The sequence below is a fragment of the Camelus ferus genome, chromosome 15, assembly GCF_009834535.1.
Source record: "Camelus ferus isolate YT-003-E chromosome 15, BCGSAC_Cfer_1.0, whole genome shotgun sequence".
Lineage (NCBI taxonomy): Eukaryota > Metazoa > Chordata > Mammalia > Artiodactyla > Camelidae > Camelus > Camelus ferus.
The window spans coordinates 846,328-873,266 of record NC_045710.1 but is presented as its reverse complement, the minus strand read 5'-3'; the positions used below and the strand labels follow the sequence as shown (position 1 = coordinate 873,266).

General features: G+C 55.1%; 1 protein-coding gene across 1 annotated transcript in view; it reads right to left on the bottom strand.

The window, feature by feature from the left end:
* SNTG2 (syntrophin gamma 2) overlaps positions 1–26,939 on the bottom strand; it is a 121,957-nt gene that overhangs the window by 27,024 nt on the left and 67,994 nt on the right. Inside the window, 7 exon segments of the mRNA XM_032497939.1 lie at positions 117–188; positions 11,253–11,296; positions 11,299–11,368; positions 18,350–18,388; positions 19,920–20,049; positions 22,099–22,159; positions 22,162–22,225. Of these exon segments, the coding sequence (XP_032353830.1) occupies positions 117–188; positions 11,253–11,296; positions 11,299–11,368; positions 18,350–18,388; positions 19,920–20,049; positions 22,099–22,159; positions 22,162–22,225 (480 nt within the window).

Genomic DNA, 26,939 nt, shown 5'->3' with positions numbered 1-26,939 from the left:
ACTTCCAGCTTATGCTACTGCTTCAGCAGACGGTGCTGAACAACGTTCCCCTTGCTCTTTAAGCCCAAAGGGACACCCTGTTAAGACGAAAGCGTCTAATGTGCCAGGACACTCACCTGGTGAACTTTAAATAGCACCTTGCAGAGGTCATAGGCTTTTTCCGCTCGGCCCCAGTCTAACATGCTCACCTGTGAGGACAGAGGGCGGACACATAAACCCCGTGGGTTCTCACCCGAAACAGGGACCGTGCAAGGGGACGGGGGTGCCGACTAGCTGATTGTGGGAATCACTAACGTACGTGTGTATCAAATCACCACGTTGTTCACGTTAAATATGTGATGACTCGGTCAATCACAGCTCAGTAAAACTGGGAAAAAGTTAAGCACACCTGAAAGATGGATGCCGTTTGCAGTGTGAGAACTCAGACGCGACTCACGGTGTCTTTACCTTCATTAAATTCTAAACCCGGCGTAGGGCGCCTGGAAGACTGACCCAGGCACTGCGGTGGGCCTTCATGGGTGACCTGTGCGCCCTCATGCTGCAGGCGTGGGGACGACGTGTGCAGACACGTTTCTGACACAGGAACGCGGTCACGCAGGGACGTGTCCACCGTACACAGTGGGCATAATTGTAGGAACTCACTCTGGATTCCTCTTAGGTTCAATTAAAGACTAACTTCAGGTCAGAGCTTTTGGGAAGGTGACGGGTTTGCAGGTGGAGGCTGCGCGTCTGCTGGGGCCCCTGCCGCCTCGCCCCTGTCCGGCTCCTGCCCCCGCGAAGGCCCCATCTCCACGCCCAGCTCTGCCAGGGTGGGAGATGCCATCCGGGGCGGGAGTCGGTCCTGCATCTCATCCTCTGGGCCACGGGGACTGTTTCAAGTGCCACCCAACACAGTTCATGTGCCTGATGGACCGTGAGGCCAAACGGAAACGCTGGAGTTTGGAGCAGAGGGAGGGTTAGCGCAGAGCCAGGCAAGGGGAGGGGCGGCTCGTGCCCGGGAACCCCCGAGCTCCCCAATGGCTCCGTGGAGTTTTTATAGGCAAAATTTGGGGTGAGGGCTGCAGGGGTGTGACTGTCTTCTGACTGGCTGGTGGGGAGGAACAGGGTGGGGCTGCAGGGCTCCTGTGCTCAGCCTGAAGCTGCCATCCTCCACCTGGTGGTGGGGCGCCTTAGTTCCTGCAGAAGAGCTCAGAGACACTGCTATGTCTGTTGCTGGAGGAGCAGCCAGGACCCGCACCGAGGCCGCACCCTTGCTCCTCGACCGCTCCTCCCGTCTCTGCACCCCTCCCTTCCCTGATGACAGCTGTTGGAATCTGCCCGTTGGAACTCGGAAGGTCTGGGAGGCTCCTTCCTATGAACAAGAAACGGGGGACGTGGGAAGGATTCGTATCTGGGAGGACCCCCGGGTGCTGGCTTGGTTTCCCCTACTCCTGTTTCAATCTCCCCAGGTCTTTCAGAGGAGCGGGCGATGACCACTCTGGCTGCTTCCTGCTGAAACTGGGGTGGAGTCCTCTCTCGATCTGGGTAGCGGACACTGAATGGGAAACACTCCCGAGTTCTCGGATGTGACCCTGTGTGATTAAGGTCTCAGTCCCGTCAGCTACCATCTTGGCGCAGCAGACCCAGTCAGGAGGAGGAGGCTTGACAACCGGACTTTAATGATAAAATAGCTCTCATTCCCTGAGAAATTCAGGACAAGCTTGGAACCAGTCTGGGCCTGGCCTTCAGGGAGGCGTGCGGTCAGGCAGCTGGCTGCCTAACTTCAGCTAGGAAGGTCGTGACTTCTGATGTGGCGTCTACTACACGGCGCAGTGTCTCCGGGCCCTTCCACAGGAGCCCAGGCCCTACCCAGGTGCATGCCGGTAACTTCAGGCTGAGCACAGGAGCCCCGTCGGAGGAAGGGCACATACTTGCAGGCCTCCCCTCCGATTTTGCCTGTAACAACTCCCTGGTGGTTTGCGGGGAGCTCAGGGCTTTTGGGCACAGGTCACCCCTTCTCTCTGCTTGACCCTGCAACAAATGTTTCTCGGCTCCAAACTGATGTTTTGGTTTGTTTGGCCTCACTGTGTGTCAGCCACATGGACTTGCACTCAGTAATGGAACCGAGCAGGACCCTGCGGGCCTCCCCCGACCCCTCCACCAAGTACAGAAGCCCCCACCCCACGTCCCCTGGATCTTGTCTGCAGGGAGCTGAAGTGTCCCAGGCCTCCCTGAGCCCCAGACAAGCAGGTCATGGCTACGGAGCCACAGGCTCGTGTCTGAGGCACCTTCCTGTGTTGTTTCACAGGCACCGTAACTGCCAGCAGGACACCTGCACGGTGACCGGACTGCAGCCATGACGTCAGCTGCTCCGCCTTGAGCGGGACTGAGCCTGTGGTCAGCACAAGTCCAAGAACTGGCCTCGAGAGAGTGGGATTAACGCTCATAATAACCCACATCTCCGTGGGCGTCAGAACGTGTAGCTTGCTCTGCCCGGGGATGTAAGCAGGCACCTACGACTGTCAGCAGGGAAAGGCTGCAGGCCCAGGCAGACGTCCTCCCCCTGGGAGCATGGCGCCCGGCATCAGCAGCAGGAAGTCACGGAAGATGACCCCCGGCCCAATCCCGCGGAGACGGGATGGTGTCGGACAAGCGGGCGCTCGTAAGCAGCTTTTGGCAGGACGGAGCTCTCAGCAGGAGGCCCCTCTGTCTTGTCACCTCAGCTACACAGTCGCCAACCTTGAACCAGGCGTCCGGCCCAGACGCACTTCAGGACTTCTGCTCACACGGCCCCTTGCCTAACCTGCCGGTCTGTCCACAGATCAAAGCAGCAGAGACGGAGAAGGGGCAGCTCACAGACGGCAGATCTCCTCCCCAGCCTCCCCCTCAGTGCGTGAATGGGCAGCAACCAGAAAAAGCACGAGGCGTCCGCGAGCCGGCACGTGGGGGGCATGGCCACGAGTCCGACCCCCACCTCCATGGGTAACTGAGACCACGTCCCCTCTCCCCTTCAAAACCTCGGAGACGCGTTTGCGGACGTGAGTCCACCTTCTCCCCAGGCTGCTGGCTTTTGTGATTCGAGCAGCCGTCCTTCCTACCAGCGCTTGCCTCCCGAGTACTGATTTCCGAGCGGCGAGCAGGCAGGCCTGAGTTTGGTAACAGTATCGTGAATACTTTCTCCAAATGGTAGTTGATTTTTTTTTATTTTATCTGACCACATCTGACTTGAAATAGAGCAGAAGTTTTAGACAAGGTGTAATAACTCGGCATATTTTAATATTGTGGAACACTCACTGTAGCCCCAGGGGAAATATTCTAAGTTAGATACATACTGGATTTTTTTTTTAATTTTATTTTATTTCTTGTTAGGGGGAGATTAGGTTATTCATTTACTGGAGGCACTGGGGATTGAACCTAGGACCTTGTGCATGCTAAGCACACACTCCACCACTGAGCTACACCCTCCCCAATACATAACGTCTAATATGTGTTCAGTCTACAGATCTTCAGTTACAATATTTCTTTCCCAGTAAATACTTTTTGTGACAATAGAATACACTTGCCTAAGTGACATCCTTAAAACTGCTTCTAATATTTCTTGCATATTCATAGGCAACTGCTATATAATTTATAGCTATAAGATGCTATAAAATTGATTCCATAAGTGTTATTTAACACATTTTAATGGTGTTTAGAAACATGAGTAGCTGAAATATTATTTCCCAGATTCCAGTTTGCAAATCAGAAATAACTGCTCACACTAAGGAGGGACAGCACAGCACCCTGGTTTAACCCAGCTTTTCCAGCATCGATCAGCACACGGGGCAGACGGGGCAGCACCCCCGCCGCTGGCTGCTCCTCTTCAAGAGGCGCTCAGACCCTGCCCTCTCAGCCCCACGTTGCTCCCTTCCTGCCCCATCCTTCCCGCTTCTGTTTGCTCTTTCCTTCAGCACCATCCCTTTCCCTCATCGTGAGGAGCTTAGAAACCATCCTTGAAGACAGGACTTTCTCTGTAATTTCTCCTCAATTATTTGCCACCAAATCTCTGGGCCTTTTAAAAACTCATTTAAACATTCTGACGCGAAGTGTTAGAAACAGGCTGCATCAATGTGGTCAGGGATGTCTCAGAGAAGACCGCTGCCCCTGGGATGGGGGTGAGTGCGTGCTGACCAAGACGGGGTCTGAGAGCAAATCACAGGGGCACTGGGAGACTCACGCCCTGGAGCCATTCGCTCTCATTCCAAAGAGAAATGGACCAGAGACCCTCCTCCTCTCCCAAGAGAGCTGTGTGTGTTGTCTGAGCTCAGACGGGCATGACAACCTCGAGACCCTCCCCGGTGACCCAGCCTCCACCTTCGCAGAGCACGCCAGCCTCACCCGCCCGCCTGCAGGGACAGCGGTGAGATGCCCTGTGAGTGATTAACAGGGCGCCTCAGATCCACAGCCTCACGCTTCATGTCAGCGAAACAAATAAGTAAATGTCAATATTAAAAACTTAACATAAAGTTGCTTTTGATTTGGGCAAAGCAGAATTTGTTATTGGCAACTTGCCTCCAGCTCTGGGATATCAAATCCAAGATCAGACAAAAACACATGTAAATATTTAGGAGTAAATAAATTCACTCACCATATTTCATTATTGCTTTGACAATAAGAGGTTGCTGAATATTAAGAGTAAAACTGCATCTGTTAAATTCAGATGGATTTTCAAACTCATTTATAAGTGTGTAAATAAAGCCCCTCGTGTTCGGCGTGAGCTGGGGGGTATTTCTGCTGGCATTTATTGTCCCGCCATAAAATGGAGGAAAGTGCTGAAGAGATGGTGAGTGAGGGGCCTGGGACCCACAGCCGGGGACCCACAGCCAGGAAACGGAAGGATTCCGTGTGGAGCCCAAAGCTTCCAACCATTAACTTACAACTTTTCCAGGGAGCCTCCCTGCCTAATATTTTGCAGAGTAAACATTTCCACCGCCTTATAACATCTTTCAGTCCCCATTTGAAAACATGCTTCTGTTTATTTTAGACAGTACATGAACGTGATTTAAAACCTTTGGTTTTAAACCAGCATGATGCCATGATGTAACGGCAACGTTTGCTTTTTCTTTCTATTTAGAAAAATGATCGTAGTTCTGGGTCTGCGTGTGAGGAGTTGAACATCACCCTCCCACGTAACAAGCAGGTTGAAGCTGATGGATGGAAGATTCAACAACCCCTTCTGGATCTGTAGGACAAGGGAGGATGCAGGGCAAACCACCGCCCCAAGCCTGGGGGCAGCAGACCAACACAGGGCATCTCATGTTCTTGGAGCAGAGACTCCTGAGCAGAAACACGGCAGGAACCAGCGCCGGGGCCAGAAACCCTGCCTTGTAATCAGGGAATTGCTGGAGGCTCAGAGCGGACAAGTCTGAGTTAAAAACTCCAGGGGGCCCAGTCACTGGGTGACCCATGCAACACTGTGAGGTTCGCCTCCAGAAGCTCGTCCAGGTTCTCATGGAAAACACTGGGGAAGAACCCCCTGGGTCTCCGGCGGGGGTGGGGGGAATGGGGTCACTCTGGAATCCCCAGAGCATCCTGTTCTCCCCAGGGGAACCCGTGAGCTGGAGCCTCACCTGCTGGGGTTTTCACAGCCTAACTGGCCTGGGGAGGGGAAGCTCTCAACTCCAGCCCCCTCCAGCCATCCTGTCCCGCCTAAGTGGGGAGAAGAAACTGAGAAACACGTGTGACATCCACCGTCCAGAAGCACAGGCTTCACTAAGAGACTGAGACCTGGTCGCAGGACCACAAGCAGCTTGTCCCCTGTCCCCCCCACCACCCCAGCACGGCACTGAGGGACCATTTACAGCTGATACTCTTACCCGTGCCTCATGTCCAGGTGGTGAGAAAGATAAACGCAAAAGAAAAACACCACATCTTGGCATATCATTTTCAATTATGTAAAGTTAAAGGTTAAAAAAATCCTGACTGAAGCCAGAGTGAGGAAAATCTTAACTACAGAGGAACAAGACAAGAATTACTGCAACGTCTCCTCACCAGAGGAGACAGACAGACGGCCAATAATCACATGAAACGTGCTCCGTGTCCTACGTCGTCAGGGGAGGAAAATTAAGACAAGGCGCCACAGCCACACAGCTGATCGAGTGGCTGAAGCCCCACCCTGGCCGCACAGAACGCTGGCGAGGCCACAGCGCAGCGGGAACGTGCCCCGCTGCGGGGGAAGGCGGGCGACGCAGCCCCTCGGGAGGAAGTTGCTCACCAACCTAAACACGCTCCCACCATCCGATCTGGCGGTCCCGCTCCTTGGTGTCTGCCCACAGGAGCGGAAAGTTCACGTCCACGCAGAGACCTGCATGGGGAGGTGCCTCCCACACATGGCCTCACCCCGCCTTTTCCTTTAAACTGCAAAGCCCGGGAAGACGCCACGTCATCTGTCTTTGCTTCCTGCAGAGTTTGCTCAGCGCCGTTTGAGGTTCAGCCACTAAATTCTTTGAGACTTGTGAGCTTGCTGCCTCCACCCACCAAAAAACAATCTAAAGGGTTGATTTTTCCTCTATGCAGTTGACCTTTGAACAGCGTGGGTTTGAACTGTGAGGCCCCACTGCCACGTGGACTGTTTTCAATAGTAAGTACGTGTAGTAAACGCAACGTGGTCTGAGGGCGGTCGGGCCCTGGGTGCAGAACTGCAGGCACACGGGAACCACGCCCAGGAGGCCCCCACCGTGTGGAGGTCCAGGGTTCCCACTGTTGCTCAGGGTCAGCCGTCTCCTCCTCAGAGGGCACTGGACGGCATTTCCAAATCACGCAGCTCCACCCCAAAGCTACGACACTTATCATCAGTATTTATATGAACAGATGCGCTACATGTTTATTTACATGCTCAATATTTACTTTACAGATTATACAACCGACGACCAAGGATGTCTTCTGCATCTTAGGTCTGACGCTAGATGTGAAGGAAGCAAAGTTGGACACAACATTAAAGGAGCACCCCGACCAGTGGAAAATAAGCAAATTGGATCTGTAGCGTTTTACCAATACAGAGGAGCTCCCCCAAAGTCATCCCCAGTCTCACAGCACCTCTCAAGCAGGCCCTGACTTGGTCTCACTTGTAGGTGACATTTAGCAACAACAGTTCAGATGACCAGATGTTGAAAAGCTACATGAAGCCGTTAGGAGGTGGACAAACACATCAGGTGAATGAGTCTGGATTTCGGGTTGACTGTTCATGACCCTCCTGCCTTCGTTCCTCCATTTCTTCCTGTGCCTCACTGGTGCTGAGTGCCCTGGAAGTTATGTGGATCCAGGAGGAACAGGTGGCTCCTCCATCCTGTAAGCATGAAGAATCCAGTGACACGAACACGCAGGCTGAGCTGGCGCTGTGGAATCGGAGACCTTCTATGCTGAGGCTGCCAAAGTTCATACCGCGAGACAGACCCCATCACTGCCCGGGAGCAGGCCCGTCTCAGTCTCCGGGGAGGCCTCCTCCTGGTGTCTCTAGGTGGTCCTCATTCAGGATCACCAGCACTGACGGCCGCTCTCCGCCCGCAGGCCCGTCCCGGTCGGCGGCGGCTGTCGGGCCCCCGCCGGCTCCTCCTCCTGCAGCCACGACAGCCCACACCGAGCGTCCGTGTCCGGGAATCAGCGCGCGCGCAGGCCCCGCTGTGCTCCTGGGCCACAGAGGATGTGCGGTGCTCTTCTGACGTGATCGGTGAGCTCGTGTTTACACTCAAAAAATCGAATTGTGAAACTAAGCACTTTCTCCAGGAGAACAAACTCCGTATTTCAGTGACCTGAGGTCTGGGCTGCCGGCAGGAGTGCTGGGCGGATGTGACGTCTGCAGCAGCGTCGGGCCCCGGAGTCCGGTGCCGTTGGTGTGGGCGTGGGGCTGATTCAGGCTCCCAGGGCGGCGCCCTGAACCGTCCTTCTGGGCCCATCCGGGGTCTTGCTTTTCCTGCACAAGCAACCGCGTGGAGCAGACACACCCACTCACTCTTCTCGATGTCGACGAAACCGTAGTTACCAAACGATGCTGCTGCTGCTCAGCTGGAGAGGAGGGGGAGGGGGGGAAGTGTCTCCTGCAGAAACTGTTCGGAATGGGAGCTAATGAAAGGAGCGCCTGCCAGGAGGTGCCTTCCCGGGGCAAGAGCGAGGCGCCAGTTACAGGGGAAGGTGAGGCGGCAGGTGTGTCATTACCACAGGGTCATGCAGCCCTTCCTACACCAAGCATGCAGCCCCAGTCTCAGAGGAACCAGAAACCAGGGAGGGAGGGCACCCTGGTCAGAGACAAGAGTGGGTGGAGACAGAACCAGGGTGGTGGACAGACAGACAGACAAGCACTCCTGCAAAGCACCTGCTCTCTGCAGACGCCCTCTGAACGGGCCCCACAAAAGGGAGGACATGCTGCCTGACCCCCAAATGCCCAGAACCTGGGTTTCTGGAGCATTAGCGACACAAGGCTCTGATGATCGGCGGTGGCCATCGGCTCGTGTGGGACATTAATGACCAGCTGTAAGGGAGCGAGGCAGCTCTGCTAGGATTCTGGGCAAAGGAAGTGACGTCTCTCAGGGTGCAGACTGGTTGTGGGGACTGGAGCAGGGATTTCCTGCAGCTCTGGTGTGGCCGCAGGCCCAGCACGGGGTCACCAGTAGCAGAACTGGGCCAGCTCACCTCACTGTGCGGAGCAGCCGGGCTCTCAGGGAGAGCCTGACCCCCGCCCAGCCCTTTCCATCTCTTAGCTCAGATGAGTGCCTTCCCCAGCTCGGTTCAGGATTTGGGGGGGGGGCACGAGGTGTCCGTGAAAAGCCGCAGTGCACCCCGCATTCTCCTAAAACACCTGTGATTTAGAAGGCGTTGTAGCCAAACCCAGGGAGAGGGAGGAGGAGGGCCTGAGGGCTGCCCACTGGGCTCGGAAGTGGGTCGGGGAGGCGTGGTGTCCTGCTCTGCCTGGGGACCCGGCCCCAAGGGGCTGCATACGGAGGGGCCCTGGCCGCGGCGGGCCTCGCCCCCAGAGCAGCGATCTGGGAGGATGCCAAACCCCTGAGCACACTATTTGCTATTTACGTGGGAGGAGACGTGCTTCGGGACAATCCCAACAGCTGAGGTCAGGGATTCAGTCCCATGATGTGCTGTTCTGACGCCACCGCCAAGAAAACCGGCCACGGGATTTCCCAACACACAAGCAAAGCCTGGCGCTGATGGGAAGCGACCTTCTCCACCTGCTGGTCAGGGAGGCCCTGCGCCCCCAGAGCAGAATTTCCGTCCATGAAATGGAAATTGGCCCTGGGAAGTAGATTAAACCGTCTGCTCCTGGAACAGGTAGAGCACTGTGATCACGTACTTAAAGCGTCCCTCACGCTTTAGAACGCTGTGCGTGGGGAGACCCAAACCTTGAGAGTCTTAGCTAACGAGGAAACTAAAATCAGAAGGACTTTCCGACCCGGGACCTGGGACCTCCAGGCACATCCCCCCGGTTCTGGGGGTGGGGACCCTGCTTCGGGGGGAGGGGGCTGACCTCGGGGAGGCTGCTTCTCCCTTAGCCGCAGGGAGCGGGAGGCACCTCGGCCCGAGCCTGACTGTCATGGCGCATCCCAGGTCCTCAGCGCCCCTCCCCCCGCCCCGCCCGCTTCTCCGCCCACAGGGAGGCAGGCAGCTCAGTGTCTCCTTCGTGTCAAAGTGCATCTAGCAAGAAGCATCAAGAGCAACTGGGGAGCATCGTGCGTCTGGGGAGAACTCGGTGACCGGGCAGCGGTGGCGCGAACTCGCCAGCACCCGCAATTCACAGCCTTGGTTTTTGGAAAACAGGGGTCCCCGGGGGAGCCCGGGCCTGGGTCCTGGGACAGAAAAGGGCTCGGTGGAGAGGCCGATGGGGTCTGATGGAGCCTGTGGTTTCGTCACCAGAGCTGGACCTCCCTTAACCGTTCAGTTTCAGCGATCAGACCACAGTCAGTTACGGGGTCGACACTGGGGGAACCTGGAGGGAGGGCGTGGAGAAACCCTACCACGGTCCAGCTTTCCCGTAAACCCACAGTTAATCAAAAATAAAACGCTTGCTAAAGACCAACGAAAGGAAGACACGCATTCGCGTCTAGACGTCTGAGGGCGAAACTTGGTTTGTCCTTTATTATTCTCAGGTTTTTAAACCGACTTACTGAGGTATGACTGCCATTCAAAAAGCTGTGTAAACGTAATGGCTACAACTTGATGGGCTGAAGATGAGACACTGGTGAAACTGATGGTATTTGCCCCGAGGCCCTCAGCCCTCCCTCGTCAGGGCTGGCAGGTGCCGGTGAGGAGGGGAGGAGAGGGAGCCCGTCTGCGCTGCTGGGGGGAACGTGACAGGGGCAGCGGCTCCTCAGAGAAATAAAAACAGCCGCGCTGCGAGCCGGCCATTCCACTCCTGGTTCTTCATCCCAAAGAAACGGGACCTGGGCCTGCAGATACCTGCACCCCCGTTCAGGACAGCAGCACGCAGCCGGCCAGGGCTGGGAGGCAGTCGCACGGCCCGCTGACGGGCGACGGGACGGCGAGAACGGCCGCCTGCACACAGGGAGCAGCACTCGGCCTCAAAGGGAGGAGCCCCTCTATCCACTTCAGTGGCAGAAAGGTCACGACACTGAGGGGGCTGCATACAGATTGTTAGGTTTCCCGAAGCCGTCAGGTTTTGTCTGTGGTTCTGACGTTCTGACTCACAGAAAGGGAAACTGCTTTCACTGATGAACTTCTAGGCCGGGCATCCACATTATATGCGGCCAATTTAGGGAAAATGGTGCAGGTGGGAATTGGAAAATAAATTGCAAACTGTAGCGCACAGCATTAAATTTCTATTAGGACCCAACAAAATTGGACTGTTCGGCTATTCTGATAAACCTTGGAAGAGCTGAGGGAAAACAGCTTTTTAAGTTCTGTTCTTTGCCCATTAAATCAGAATGAGGAGAGGGCGCCGTTCTGTCTTGTTTGCTGTCTGGACTCTTCAGCCGTATAACTGGTGCTCTAAGACAGCCAAGCTCCTGCACCCCCACCTCAAGTCAGCTGGCCCTGTAAGCACGAGGACATCCCAGTGTCCTGATGGCTGTTCGAGCTGAAGGACGAGCACGGCGGGTTAATTTAGGACTTTAAGAAAAGCCAGTGGGTCCCCGCAGACCCCTTCCCGCCGTGGGGGTTGGAGGAGGGCGCCACGGCCATGCCCACTCTGGCCTCGGCCGAACAGCGGAGCTGGTCTTCGCTACTCTTACAGGAGGGCTGGTCAGCACCTCCCGGGCCCTCCAGGGCGTGCTTACCGGAGGAGCCACGAAGACATGGAAGGACGAGCCCTTCAGGGCCAGAACTTGGGTCTGAAGGTCTGAGAGGAGCCGGCCCCATCCAGCCTCTCGCTGGCCCACCCCATGTGCACAACCTGCAGGGGAAAAGCTGCACATTAACCACCAGATCTCAGCAGGAGCGCAGGGTCGGGGCGGGGGGACCGCGTCCAGCACGCTCGCGTCCGCGGACTGGACACCGGGAGGGCTGGGTCGGTCAACGTCCAACCGGCAACCAAGCAGACACGACACGAATGTGCCACGTCTGGGGTCGCTCGCCCACAGCTCTGCGAGGGGCCAGGCTCCGCGCATGAGCTCCTGCGTGGCCTTAGTCTTGGCCCGTGCCGGGCTTCTCCGCTCCCTCAGAACTGTGCCTTCCATATTTATTTTTTCACTTTTTTACTTATTTATTATTATTTTTTCTTTTTTAGGAGGAGGTAATTAGATTTACTATCTACTTATTTATTTTTTTAATGGCTGCACGGAGGATTGAACGCAGGAGCCTGTGCAGGGAAAGCTGGCACTCTGCCACGAGCTACGCCCTCCCTTCTGCCTGTTTTTTAAAACAGTATTTCCTTACACTCTCTTAGGGGTTAGTATTTCAGATTTGTCTACGCGGTTGCAGAAAGCCCTAACCGTAAACTCCACACCTGTGTGAACGTTAGTTAACACACACGGGAGAAGCGGTTGTTCCTTCATAGTTCAGCTTCCTAACAACAGTGAACATAATACTGGGCATTGAGCCTTCTAAACCTAGAGACGCAAAACACAAACCGCAGCGATCAGAACACGACCTTAAAAGTTAATGAAAACAGAAACACGGAATCCAGCGCGTGAACTGAAGTTGGCTTCCCTGAGGTTCTAACGTGATGTGCTCGCAGGCGGTGGGAAGAGGAATTTCGTTTTAATTTTCCCGTTTCCTCATTTTGCTACGTTAACAACAACAAAAATCCTGCACAGTGAATATTAAAACATTCTGCACATTTAAACAAAACGAGGAGTAAGTCATCACAGACGCGCCGACCGCTTTATGAACCGAAACGTCTGAAGGCAGGCGTGCCCCCCCGGGTCGGAGACCCGGGAGCTCGCAGGAGAGCCCTCACGGCAGCCGGCAGCCGCGGGCTCGAGCTAGGTCACCTCCTTCCCATCTTTACCTGACAAACCACTGCCGGTTCCGCCTGTGCCTGGTGAGAGGCTTCCTGGGCCAAGGCGCCAGGGGACATTTTACAAAAATGCCATTTTCACAGTGTTCCTAGCAACAGACAAGCGGAAATCACGTCTCCTGTTTACGGAGAGTGGCGGCCACAGCCCAGCGGGCACCACGCTGCTGGGCCTGGGTGCTGAAGCCGGGAGCTAGGGCGTCAGGCCGGCCTAGACGCAGGAGCCTTGCAGAATGGCCCGCTGTTTCCCTGGCTCGTGAGCCTGCCCGTTCCCTCTGGGCTCAGCCAGCGTCTCCCGAGGACGTAGGAACCACGCCACCGTGGTGAGGTTTCAGTGCTAAAGCAGGCAGTCTACTGTGAGCAGACAAGAAAGCCATTTCATATGTGTCTCGGAGTCATGTAACGTCGCTGGTCTCCATTTTCTGTGATTAGCTCCCGTGGAAATTCCGAGAATCTGACGCTGAGCCACGGGAACCCCTCCCACAGCGCTGGCGGGCCCGAGGTCAGGGGAGTCAGGGCTCTGGAAAGCGCGCCGATGCAGCTGACTCCCTGAGCGTCTAGTGGCCTTGAAGCTGACCACATGGATTACCTAGAACACCTCGGATCGACTGACTCCCCCCTTTATGTCTGGTTGGGTCACACAGATACACTTTCTAACACGAGCGGTAATACGGCTATAAATCGTAAGACGTGCTCAGTTTCCATCGTTAACACCTGCTCCGTCGTAGCCGCGTTGTTTGTGTTCTTACCCTTTGAGTTTTAAGAGTTCTTTGTATATTCTCGATAAGAAGAACTTCATTTTCTCTCTAGCAAGTCTAGCAGACCCTTGATATTTCTAAAATGAATTCAAGGAGTGATTACTGAATCCCACACTCACTGCTGTGCGAGCACGATGATTTGTACAACTTACGTAACACAGGATTCATTCTGGGTACGGTTACCAAAACCAATGAACTGCAGATACACTGAGTGAAAACACACACAGTGAAGGAACATACAGAACTGCAAACATACACAGTAAAAAGCGGGTTTGCTCAGAAATCAGCCTCCGGTACGTGAAGTCTGGATGTGTGGTGTTAAGGAAGCTGCATTGGTTATTTTAAGCTGGTGCCTGTGATCATCCTTCTGAACGTCTTTGAGGGGCCGGTGTTTGGATACTTTTTTCTTAGTTCAAATTCATCAGAGCCAATGAGCTGCCCTGTGGTTTGGGACAATATCCACCCCATTATGCTATTTGCTGATAGGGCTGCCTTCTTAGCGGTGGGCTGGGGGCCACTGGGTGACACTGGGGCAGGGACTCTGGACATGGAGCCAAAGTTACTCGGAGCCCTGTGTCCCCGTCCTCACCTTCAGAACAGGACTGACAGCCAGGCACACGCCTATTCTGGGGGCAGGAGCAGCGGTCTGCACACGGGTGCTGGCATCGCACAACGCCAGATCGTCTCAGCACCCTTCTGGGTACACTCTTCTGGGACTCTGCTCCCCTCTGGGTCCGCATCAGACCCCACACTCTCTGAGGGCAAGGCTGCGTGCCCCGCCATCTGCCCCGCGTCCGCATCACACCCCACGCTCTCTGAGGGCGAGGCTGCACGCCCCGCCATCTGCCCTGCAGTGCAGGACTGGCCGAGGGGCCTGGTGCCTGCTCCCTGAAGGAAGGGGTGTCGTCCTCCCTCTGTCACTGCGCACGTCTGCACGAGCAGCGGAATGGGCACGCAGCAGGGCGTGCTGACGGGGGCATCAGGTCGGCCGGCTGGAAGGCCTCGGTTTTACTGACGACTGTCAAAGCATGGAGCCAGAATTTTTAGAAAACATAGAAAACTGTTTCAACTCTAAATCGCTGCAAGTTTTCGAGGCAGCAGCTCAAACCTGTGCTTTGATGCTCCATCTGTCACCAGGAACCGCACCGAGCTCCTCCTCCTGCCTCTGCGTCGGTGCAGCTGGTGGGGACACAGAATCATCATGGTCCAGGAGAAAAGTAAGCGGCAGGGAAGCAAGCAGCCCCTGCAGGCCCCCAGCAGCGCCGTGCGAGGCCCTGGGCCCCCAGACAGGCCCCCCCCCCCGCTGAGAACCCCGGCAGGCAGGGCCTGCAGCCTGGGGTCCTGGGGGGGCGGGGGCGGGGGCGGGGACACATTAATTCTTTTGTCTGCAATGGGGAAAACTCTGCTGGGATCTCCCTTCATTTTTAAAATCTCGCATTCCAGTGCTGCCACGTCTCCCCGTCCTCTTTCTCTTCATGAACTACTTGGTCACGCACTGCAGTTCAGACGCCACGAGGGAAGAATGACGCACTGGGATCTGACTTGTGGGAACTTAAGATGGCTGTAACCCCCACAGACATAAAAGTGTAGATTAATGGCAGACAGAGAGATGCTGACAGACAGACAGACAGGTACACAGAGTTGCATCACAGACGGTCCGGCTGAGCGACGAGCTGAGAACATGAGTCCTAGCTGAAGCGGGAAGCCGGGCTCTCTAGCACAGCGCAGCCTGTGTTGTCCCCGTGAGAGCCCTTCAGGGACAGAGGTACCGTCGATTCCAGCTCAGCCTGAGAGTCACTCTTTCTCAGGAGACCCGGGCGCCAGCTGGGACCCCAGAACCACATCGCCCAGAGCAGGTCTCCCCACTGCCCCCAACCCTAGTCAGGCCGCCTCCCTCCTGGGGCCGGGCCGGCGTTGGGTTTGCTGTTTCCCCTCCCAGGTCTGGTTGACACAGCGCTGGGCACAGCCCTCGACAGGAGTTAGACGCTGAGGAGCCAACTGGGGGCTCCTTTCCTGGCCAAGGGGTCGACGCACAGATTGTTAATAATCTGAAACGTCTAAACATTGGATGTGAAGTTGATGAAATTCCGTATGTAACTGAAGTCTGCCTAGATTAATTAGCAAAGAAATACGTTACCGCTTAGCTATTACTGGGAACACTGGCAGCTTTACCAGCCTTTTTTAGGTATACGCAGCTCACAATTTCAAGGGAAGCTGATTTTATCTTTTATGGCTTATTACATAATCCAAGAAGTGTATATTATAATTTAATGAACACATACCTGACTATATTAAATCAACGGGATCTAACCATTAAAATAAAAGAGCGTAATTTCATTTATCTTTTCTGATTCATTTCTATAGAAAAGTCCTTTTTCTTTGTTTCACCTGAATGAGTCAAAATAATTCGTTTAGCATCTACAAGATAATGACTGTACAACTGGTCTGTTCCTTTTCACAGGAAAAGCTAAACAACGCGAGTTATTTAGGCTTCTTTTACATTTGGTGATTAAGGAGCCATGTCTCCCTTTAATTCAGGTTTTCAAGAAGAAATTCATTTTGGAAAATAGGTTCTTGCTATTTTCGTAGGGTAAACACGTGTCCTGGTTTTCCTGGGACAATTCTAAACCTGCTCCTGTGGTCTCAGCGTTACTGTCAGGTTGTTCTTCACCCCAGAAAGAAGTGCCCCAGCTTGGATGACGAATTACAGTCACGTTACGCACCAGACGCCAGAGCCTAACACTCTACACCCCAGGCCTCTGCATTGTCCTCCCAACTCTGTTCGCTTTTGCTTTTGTTTGCCAGTCTCAGTGGCTGTCAAGCATCTTTATTTTTTCATATTTATTCAAATATTATTCTTGCTACACACCAAAATCAGCAGTTAATTGTTCAAAGTGAGAAAAAGAATCCTTTTTTGAAAAACAGGATGCAACACCATAAAACTAACCTCCTATAATGCAAACAAAATGTTTAGTGTTTAGAGAAAATGGGAAACAGTCTCCTGAAAGCCTGGCAGGAGTTGGTTCTTTCTTAATCCTACACAGTGAGGCTCCTCTGTAATATTTCCTTCCAAAAAAACTAATTCAAGCCCTTGAGTAAATTCAAAGTTACACAGAAATTTTAAGGTTGAAAAAAATGACTTTAGATTACCCATGACAGCTTTCTTATTTTCTAGATAAGAAACCAGGAATCAAGTGTTAATTTGCTCAAACGGCACCACCAGAGAAGGGATCGCGTGGGACCAGAATCCAGGTTTTATTCATATAAAGCCACCCAGACTGGCATCACACGAACATGGTTAACAGGAGGTGATAAATTTCACTAAGATAAAACCAAAGCAAAATTATTCCATGGCCTCGGAGGGTTTTGAACCATAATTCACTTAATGTTCTCTGTGCTGGGAGTCAGGTCCTCAGACTCCGTTCAGGGCTCTCTCCTGGGGCTCATTTTTAAGCAAAACAAAACCCATCTTGACTTCCAGGCCGGTGCCCTTCCCAACCTGCCAGGTGACTCAAGTACAGCCATGAACCCCAGGGGTCCTCAAACCCATGAGGTCCAAGTCCCGGGAGGTCCACACGTCAGCAGGGCGCCTTCTCAGCACAAGGGGTGCTCATGGGTGCAGACTTGACTGGTTCCAGACTACTGAGCGTGAGCGATGTGTTTGGAAAGTCCCAGGGGAGGGCGACTCCCCAGCAAGGACCCTAGAGAAGCCGGGAGGAAGGGGCTCTGGCCGCGGGCGCTCCCCATGGTGCGGGAAGAGCCTCTGACTCAGCAGAAAAAGGCTCAAGGGACATCGTGCCGCTACTGATTGTGCCGACAGAACCCTGACCTCAAATGGCAAGCTGTTGTCGGGGGCAAAGGCACTGACCTGGTCTGTTCTCCCGTCCGTCAGCTTTGGGAAATAAATCCAGAGAAGACACATGACGTGTGAACCACGGGGAGGTGTGTCCCCAGTGGAAAGTCCAAGAGAAGCGTCTGTCTTAGGAACACAAGGTGTAGCAAGGAAAGTGTGTTTGTGTGTGAGCACGAAGACGAGTCCTCTGTTGTCTGAGGACGTTTGAGGGACGTTACATCAAACAGCCCCCCTCCCTCGCTGCCCCATGTACACAGACACAGCTGTTCACAAGTTCAGAGAAACATAAAAGGAATACAAGGTAGAGGAAGTTTGCCTAGTGTTTCTTTTCTAATTTAAAGACGCCGACTAGAAGGGTTTAATTTAAAACATGGCTCTAATTTCCTGTCTTTTTCAGTAAACGTTTGATTGGCAGACACTTTCCTGAATGTCTTCCACTTTGAATCAAATTTTATCACTAAGCACTATTTAGAGTATTTATACACACTATTTAACGCAAACTGAACGATTCTTTGGTTTTCTTAACTTGAGGCTGCAATGGTGCTTCCTCAAACCTAGGGAATTAGAACCAGAAAGCTAATGGGCTATGAAGTTTTAAAGGTTCACGCCTGCAGCTTTGGCTTTGACTTTATCAGAAAGGAAACAGGGAGTAACACAGGGACTTCAAAGCTCGCTCCCCTGACACAGCTGAGGACTTGCACCCCTAGTCAGCACGCACCCCTCGAGCCAGGAAGTCGGGCGTGTTCAGGGCTGGCCTCTGCTCTCAGAAGGAAGAACTGAGGGTTCCTCATGAGGCAGGGAACATGGGTCGAGGTAGGGGCCCCCCAAAGTGAACACACCGGTCTGCGTGGGGGGGGGGCGCTCTTCCCCAGCAACAGGATCTGTGGCGTCAAAGGCCTCCCCAGAGCAAAACTTCCCAAATGAGGGCGCCATCTGAGAAAACGACACGAATCCAGAACCTACGCGCTGTAACTGACTACACTTCAATGAAAAACATTCCGAATTACACGGGCGTGTCTCCGCCATCGATCCCCTCTAAGCTTAAACGATCACACCCAGTTACCTTGTGACCACGGCCCCCTACAGAACGCGGCTGCCCACAGCACCGAGATCCGGCTCTCAGGGCGGAGCGGCTCCCGGCGCCACTCCCAGCACAACGGCAGTTTTACGCGGGGGCACTGAGGGCGCGGCCCTGACTTGGGTCTGACGTGTGCTGGGGCTTTCCTATCCACGTGTCCGAATCCAGCTTCAGAAACAGAAAGAGGCTGCTGTTGGAGACTTGCACGATCCACACAAACGCAGTCCTACCTGGTCACCAGGAGAACAGCCCGTATTCACCATTCTCACCTGCAGAGAGAGGGGAGCAAGGAGTCATTGTGACATGTGTATTAAAGCCGTAATTTCCCACCCTGTCGAGTTGACAGCTGAAGTTAATCAGCTGCATGAAGTGCCCTTGGAAACAAGTGTCTTTTAGGAAGCTTTTTCCCCAAAAAACAAGAGCAGACACAAATGCATGGTAGCGGCTCTCATCACAGAAAACCCAAGACGAGCACTCGGTCTGCTCTGTTTCTGGCATCAGCATTTTGTGAAGTGAGGCAGTGGGGCAGCTGCTGCTCAGAGCTCAGCACCTGAGGGTCCGGGGACGTGGTCGCTGCCCTAGGTGATCAGGGTCGTTACGGTTCCCACATCTCACACCGCTCCTTCCTGGGTCCCCCAGCCATCCTGCATGGTGGACCTCACTCCCCCGGATTTACAGCACGGCCACAACTACGCAGCTGGGAAGTGGCTCTGAGCCCGCAGTTCTGGCTCTAGAGCACTCGTGTCTCCTCCCCCCGCTCTGCCTACGAGCTGCTCTGTGCGGGAACCATCGGCCTGAAGGGCTCTCGTGGTCACGCGCATTCTGCAAGTGTCCGTCCACCACCACCTGGGTGTTCCTTTCCTCCCGTCCACCCGGATACCTTTGGAAGTCAAAATGTCAGGTAGGAGAACTGAGGTCCTAGAGAGGAGCGGGTACCTCCAGTGCAACGGAGAGCCCCATGGTCTGTGGAATAGAAACCTCACAGGGTCTGAAACTGCTCCAGCAGCCCCCGGAAGGTGGCGGCACGTGAGAAGAGGGGGCGGTGGGCTGCTGCTGGGGCCGTGACTGGCTGGCCAGAGGGCGTCCAAGGACACCAGGCCCCTCCTCCACAGTGGCCCGGGGACGGAGCCAGCTCTGGGCTGCCAGCGTGGCCCGCGGGGCACGGCACTGGCCGGGAATGAGAACCAGCAAACCGTCCCCGGCCACCTCTGGCCGAGCGCTGGTCCTCCCATGAGCCCCGCACTGCGGACGCCAGGAATCACCTCGGGGACCTTAATGCTGCACGGATGCTCGCCTCCCGCCACATCTCAACCTGCCAGCTATTTTATGTTTTAACTTCGTGCTGACTTTGATCATAAGATGGTTCTCCCAAGGAGACAGAGCACTCTTCCTTCCTGGGTACCTGCAGTGAACCAGGAGTATTCTTGGTAGCTGGGCCTCTTTGTAAATTTCCTCAGTGTTTTGGGAAATGACATCTTGAACCCGATTAGGTTCCCCAAATAAAAACGCCACATCACACCGACGCGCTTGGGTAAAACGCACATAAAGGCACCTGCGCGCAAATGTTTCTGTGCAGGCGGGAGGGGAGCGACCAGCGCGAAGAATCCGGACGCTTGGTTGAGCCTCTGCTCTTACATCAGTCATTACAGCTTTGCAATGACTCAGTTGTTTAACTTTTTTTAGTCAGAGAGATTCGACATGTTCTTCTGTTTAATGTTATTACCAATGTGTTAGGCTCAACCGCAAGTAACAAAAAAGTCTTAATTATTTTTGTGGACACGATGGGAGGTCCGCACTCACATTCTGCAGCGTCAGGTGGCTGATGTTTGCTGACACGGCCCTGAGCCAGTCGGCGCTGTCCTGGGCTGTGTGACACTGCAGGAGCCCCGTGCTGCCCCCGTCTGGGGCCAGCACCTTGAACGCGCCGGACCTGCGGGAAGAGCGGAGACGCTGGAGGGGGCCCCTCGGATCCAGGAGGGGCGACCGGAGGGGGCGGAGGTGACCCCATCCGCAGTCACCACGGCAAACCCAGTGCTCAGCCAGCCCGTGTCAGGACCTCAGGTAGGTTTACTGAAAGCAAGCTCAAGGCCCTGACATCCGTCACCAATAGCTGTTCCTATTTACTGAAAATATGGAAGGCAATTCAGACAGGAAGTACGCCCTGCTCTCGCGGGAATGGTGGCGTTCCTGTCTGACGGGGTCCTGAGCCCAGCTTTTTGAAGACCGTTCATCGCGGTATTTGAAGCTCCTGACACAGGGTGACGGCGCAGGTCAAGCAGCAGCGTCACTCAGCGCGAGGCGCGTTTACGGCCGCATGCACACTTCTGATTTACAAAAGGGCTTTCGAAGAAGTTGGTTCTCCTTTATTTTCACTATAAAAACCGCCCTGCTCCAAACCTACCGTGACAGTTCTCATAACAGCAACGTAACTGTAACTTTCAGTAGTTCTTTCCTACCCTGCACAGCCTTTCTGTCCAAGGGAATGCACACACATCTACTGTCACAGGCTGACGTGCGTCCCCCCAGAATCTGCACGTGGAAGCCCCAGACCCCAGTGCAGCGTCTCTGCAGACGGGCCTCCAAGGAGAGAAGCCTGAGCGAGATCGGAAGGGGGGCCCTGATCTGACAGGACTGCTGTCCCTGTGAGATGAGGCCCTGAGCTGGTCTCCACCTGAGGACGAGCTGCAGAGCCGGCCACTGGGCAGTCAGGAGGAGACTCCTCACCAGGCACTGAACCCCCCGGAGCTTTGATCCTGCACATCCCGCCTCCAGAACTCTGAGAACATACGTTTCTGTTGTTTAAGCCCCAACCTACGGTACTTTGTTACTGCAGCCTGAACTAACGTAATTATTACAATAAAGGAGTGTCATTTATACCTCTGTTCCTTTTTTAAAGAAACCATGTATCTAATCCATGCAGTTTGCATTCATGTCCTTAAGGAGATAATTGAAAGGTTAAAAAAATAACAAAACAAAACAAACCTTTTTTCTTAAAAAAAACAAGATTTGCACTAAATTACACTTTAATAATCTTTCAGATGTGGGTTTAATCATGGTTTCATTAAACAGACAGAAGGATGTGACAGAAGGGAAGGAACCGGAGATGACATAAAACAGCCCTGCACATTCAGGGCCGAGGCCGCCAGAGCAGGCTCCCTGACCGCACAGCCCTGTCTTTCCGGGAGCACACATCCCGGCCAGGTGTCAGTCCCGCCCTGGGGAGGCTGCCTGGGTCAGAACACAGGGGCCCTTTACAGCCACGCGTGTCCCCGTCTCCAAGTCCTGCTCCAGAGCCCTGGCTCAGAGATCCTACCTGGGGGTCGGGGGGCCGGGGAAACAGGGCGTAAAGTCTACAGCTCCTGCCTTCCTTCCAAAGGAACTCACTCCATTTCCAACAGAACTCGGAGAAGTCCAAGGTCGTGGGTGACCCAGAACAACAGATGTTTTGGTAAAAGACCATTGGAAGGAGCGTCCTGGGTGACGCAGACACAGGCTGAGCTGTCGGCCAGCTCACTCTCAGGAGAAACCCCGGAGCGACGCAGCCGGAAGGGGCCCCCCTGGGCTCGGCTTGGAGATCGGTCGCTGGCCCAGGAGCTGGGGCTGGTCTGGCCTTCTCACCACAGGGTTTCAGCGGTGTCTCTGCAGCTGGGACAGCAATGCCTCTTATTTCCAGTCTAGTTCTGTTAACATTTAGAACTGAAAACAGCATTTCTCCTTCTAGTGACTGACCCTCCGCGGAGGCCCGACAGTCACCTTTCCACGGTCGGAACTACTCCCGGCGGCAAACCAGCTCTCTGCTGATCACTGACTTCTTATGGTGCTTACTTCGTGTTACCATCATCACTGATTGTTGTTGCTTTTGCACACGCGGAACCCGCCTGGACGGAGGGCCTGCACTTTGGGGAGGGCAAGGGGGCGTCACCGGCTGGTGAGGCTGCAGGGTTTCTCAGCGACTCCATGTCGGACGACAGACACACACCTCAGCTCTTCCACCCCCACTCCGCACCGCGCGATCCTGGCCACGGACAGGGGCAGCGACGGGCGTCCAGCCAGCGCTTCTCGTACTTTGGTTCATCAGCTGCGGGCGAGGGAGGTGGGGACGGGGCCTGTGCAAGGCAGACGGGAAGCGACAGGCACAGAGTCGGTGGAGAGCAGGCCAGGCCCCCCAGCCCCCAGACGCACATTAAACACGTTTCAGCTGCTGCAAGAGTGGGTGCGGCCGTGTGCCCAGATCTGGGGAGGAAGACGTCCTCTTCTACCGGAATTTAAATGCTGTTCTTCCTCTAGTTTTAAAAACAAAACGCTGCCCCATAGAGAGGAGAGTCACAAGGGAGGGGAGGGAGAGAGACTACAGCTGGAAGGAATTTCAGGGACGTGACAAAGGCTCTGGGTCCAGGGAGGCCGTGAGCCACCTCCCCGACCTGGAAGGTCAAATTGGAGCGAGCTCGGAGCCAGGACGCAGCGCACAGTGATACACAGAAACACAGACAACGTGCTAATGTCGCCCAGGCCACACGACCGGGCTTATGCACGAACGGCAAAGACCCCACTGTCCACCCGATGGACGTGAGCAGCGGGGACGCCGCTGGGGACGGGGAGCCAGGTCCCTCCCCAGCAGGGCCTGCAGGTGCGAGGAAGGTGCGTGGAAATGTGAATGAAGCCACACAAACAGCCCCATTTCCAGACGAACAACCCACAGGTGCCCAGTCAGCAAACTGCCGGGTCCTGGGCCTGAGGGAGGACACAGCCCTGGGCCCAGGCGGCTGCACCTCGCCAGATGCCGGACACCGAGTCTGCTTCACAGGGAAGCGTCCTCGCAGCAGCCGGGCCAGGAGTGAGAAAGGCAGGTTTTCCCGGAACCTTCCGTCCAGGAACAGAGCAGAACAGGGTATGAATCCCCAACATACAGCAAACACACTAAGGAAGACGGCAAAACCGATTGGCCCCGAGGGCTCCACCAGAGAGGCTCACGCCCGGGGAGGCCGCACAGACTTCAGGCCCTGTGTGCCGACCCCCAGCGCCTGGAACGCGGGAAACGGTCTCACGGATGAAAACAGGGGCCTGTGGGGCGGCGGTGCTGGCAGTGTGCTCCTCTGAGAAGAGTAAGGCCGTTCAGGATGCGCGGGCGTGAGAATACCCCGGAGCTCCCACCTCGGGAATCCAGCAGGGCCCGGGAACTGCCCTGATGGCCAGAATGCCCTCCTCAGACCAGACTCCCCGCGAGTCTGTGTTGGACGGCCTCCGGCTGGACAGCGCCCCCACCCCAGGATGAACATATTGGGTCCCAATCCCTGGAACCTGGCACCTCATTTGGACAAACGGTCCTGGCCACGTGATTAAATTAAGGATATGGAGCTTGGCATTGACCCCGGATTACCTGGGTGCCCCCGAAAAGCTACTGCAGCCATCCTCACAAGAGGGAAACAGACAGAGACCATAGAGCGGAAGAGCAGGGCCCCGTGAGGACGGAGGCTGAGTCAGGAGCAGCGTGGACACACCACAGGGGGCCCCTGCAGCCTTCGGAGGGCCTCCCCCCACCTGATTTCAAGCCCTGGAGGCTGGATTTGGGTCCCCCCCAACACTCTTTATTTAAATGTATTTATTAATTCCATGGCCTGTAGCTCGGAAGCAAAAGTATTGCAACAGATGTCTAAGCGAGATTTTACGACTGCTCCTCCGTTGCCATCTTTCTGCAGTTGCGTTCTAACGCCTGCTGCGGGATTTGCTGGCGCACACATGAGCACGGAAGACTCAGAGCCAGTACTCAGCGTGGACTTCCTACTGGCCTTACTGAGCGACCGTCTGTCTACACCACGGCTGCCCCAGGTGAGGACTCGTCATCATTCACGACACACCACGGCCCGTCTCCAGTCACCAGCTTCATCACCGTCAGCTGCAGTGACCACGCCACGTTCACGGTGCAAGGGTTCTTTACGCACAGTCTCCCTGCGGTTTGCGGAGCGCGGCGGGCTGCGCTCACTGACTCACACCTGTGCCCACAGCGTGCGTCCACACCAGAGTTACTGGGATCCTGCTGCAGCACCACCACTGAGGAGGTCACAATGATTCCAGGACACAATAAACATTATTTAAATGAGCAAAATAATACGGATTATTTTATAAAATCATTTAAGTTCACTCTTTAAAACATACCAGAAGAAGCAATTTCCCACTACTGAAAAACAACTTTTCTTCTATAAAATCAGGTTGCGCTTCGTAAGCCCTGGGCACTTTTTAGCATCAGACTATGAGGTTTTAAAGGAAGCTTTCGGTTCCCTCTCCCTTAGAGCTCTTCTGCCCCAGGGGCCCCTGCCCAGCCCAGAGTTTCAGGTCAGACCTGATGCAACTTTCCTCTAGAAGAATATTTTGTAGAACCCAGAGGCTGAAGGGGGCCGCCAGGTCTCCGCAGGGCAGAGGAGTCCTCTTGACAGCGGGTCCAGGGCTACGGGGGAGGAGGGAGAGCCTGGCAGGGGTCACCTCCCAGCTCGCTCCATTCCTGCATCCCTGCGGGACCCACGCTGACCGCCCTCTGCCTCTGCAAGCCCCGGGGTCTGGGGGAAGCATCTCGGGAAGGAGCCTGAGCTTCCCCTCCCGACGGGACACCAGCAAAGCGGGCCAGGACAGACCTTCCAGAACCAGCAGTCACGGCTCCATCAGCTCAAGTCCTGGCGGCTTCACCTCTGGGGGCGGGTCCCAGGCTGAGGGACGGTCACCCACAGAAAGCAGAGATCACGATTCTAATTTCAGCCCCAAACAGCACATCCGCTGAACAGCCTGCGGAGGTGACGAGGTGTGTTCCTCCCAGCGGAGCCGAAGCCCTGGGTCAGACCTGTCAGCTCCCCTGAAGGACCCGCCGCGGAGCAGAGCTCGGGGAACTTAGGGTGACACCCCCCATCGACTCCAGAGGAGGGGCACCAGAACGCGCTTCCCTGTACGTGACTCACGATGCAGCCGAAAGGTGCCAAGGGAGCAGAGGAGACAGGCCGTCCTGGTTCTGAAACACACGTGCCCGACCACCTCACGGAGCCTTAACTCTGAGGGGCCTTGATTCTGGGATGAAAATTCTGAGTCGGAGCCCGTAGTAGTGTCAGTCTTTGCTGGAAGAGGATACACCGATTTTCCAGGTTCCCCCGCCTGCCAGGAAGCTTGTCTGGGACCTTCTGCCTGCAGAGGGCTGGGCACCACAGTGGAGGAGGAAGAGGGGATCCCGCCGGCGGGAGTGCCAGCCCAGGACGCTGCGGGACAGCCGTGCCCCACGCTGCCCCGAATTCTGCGAGATGAAGGTGAGCTGCAAACCTGCCGAGCGCTCCTCCTGCTCAAATGCTCCACCTCTGCCCTCCGCCCGCACCTTCTGTGCTGGTGGAGAGTGTCTGTAAGTCAGCCTCTTCTAGGAAAATCTTCAGTGCTTTAATACTTGACGTTCAAATGAGAAATCTGAAGCCGACTTCTCCGGTCTTGCCGTCTTATGTCTGCTGTGAGTGGCTGGGGGCGCCCCAATTTCTTCTTTTATTTTTAACTGAACTATATTGAGGCATAAATTACAGAGTGACGAGGACGGACTTAAGAGCACAGTTTGGTGAGGCCTGACATTCGTGTACACCTCCTGCGACCGAGCCCCGAATTACAAGAAAGGTTGACTCCGCCCAGACACACAGCGTTCCCCACGAGGGACGCTCCCGGAGCCGGTGGGCAGGCACCTCCCTGGCAGCCCAGGTGGTCCCCGAGCCGACCTCCGTCACACGTGACGCCCACGTCCTCCTCACTTAAATGACGAGCTGGTCACCCTGACTCATGCGGGCCCAGTGCTCACTTCGGGGACAGAGGCTGTGACTGTACTGTGACGTCCACGTGGCAGTTTTCCCTTCTTCTTGCTGTCGTGACTCCCACGTGGTAACTTTCACTCCCGAAATCACTCCCTTTGGGGGTTTGGTCTCTGGCGTGGGTGACAGTCCAGGCCTCGCCCGTCCCTCCTCACTTGCTAAGCCCCTGGCCCGGTCCCTACTTCCCCACCGCATCCCCACCGCATGTCCCCACGGAGGGTCTGAGAGACGGACCCGCTTCCAGAGGGGCCCCCACGTCGCCCGTCCAACCCCTCGCTCGGCCCGAGAACCAGGCCCTCAGGATGGAGGGGACTCTCCGGGCTTTGTCCCAGGTGCAGCCTGTGGTCTCAGGCTCTGAACACAAAACAAACAAATATTTATTTAACATAACAGCACCTTAAGACATTTAAGCAAAGTATATTTAGCCCCTTTTTACATGAAAATAAACGAGGGTTAAGACAGGCTCAGAGAAGCAACCCAGGGTTCCTACAGGATTTGACTTTTTGCCCAGAATGCTTATAATTTTCTCAGTTAAATAAACTACTGCTCAGTATTTTTATAGGAGTTTTAAAATACATGCATTCCTGCAAACCACGGCTTTCACGGTGTTGAACCTGCACGTCAGTCTCCGGGGGCGGCTTGGTCTCCTCGTGTTGGCGCTGGCTGTCTCTGAAGGGACGCGAGTGTGTTTTGCGCAGACACCACCCTCCAGCCGGCCTCGGCCCTGGTCTGAGCCGAGGTCATCCCTGGACGGAAGCCAGGGTCCCGCGGCTTTTGTAACAGAGCTCCAGCTCTCACTGCACTCCCAGTTCTAATTTTCTTTGAAAATGCATCACACCCAGACGTGCCTGCATCTGAATGTGGACAGTGGACCGTCCCACGGCGCCCCCGAGCTGGGCAGGTGACAGGAGCAGCAGGTGGGCCGCACTTGTCTTGTGAGGTGACCCGCTGGACAGGCCGCCGAGGTCACACAGGGACCACGTACGAGCGCATCCGAGCA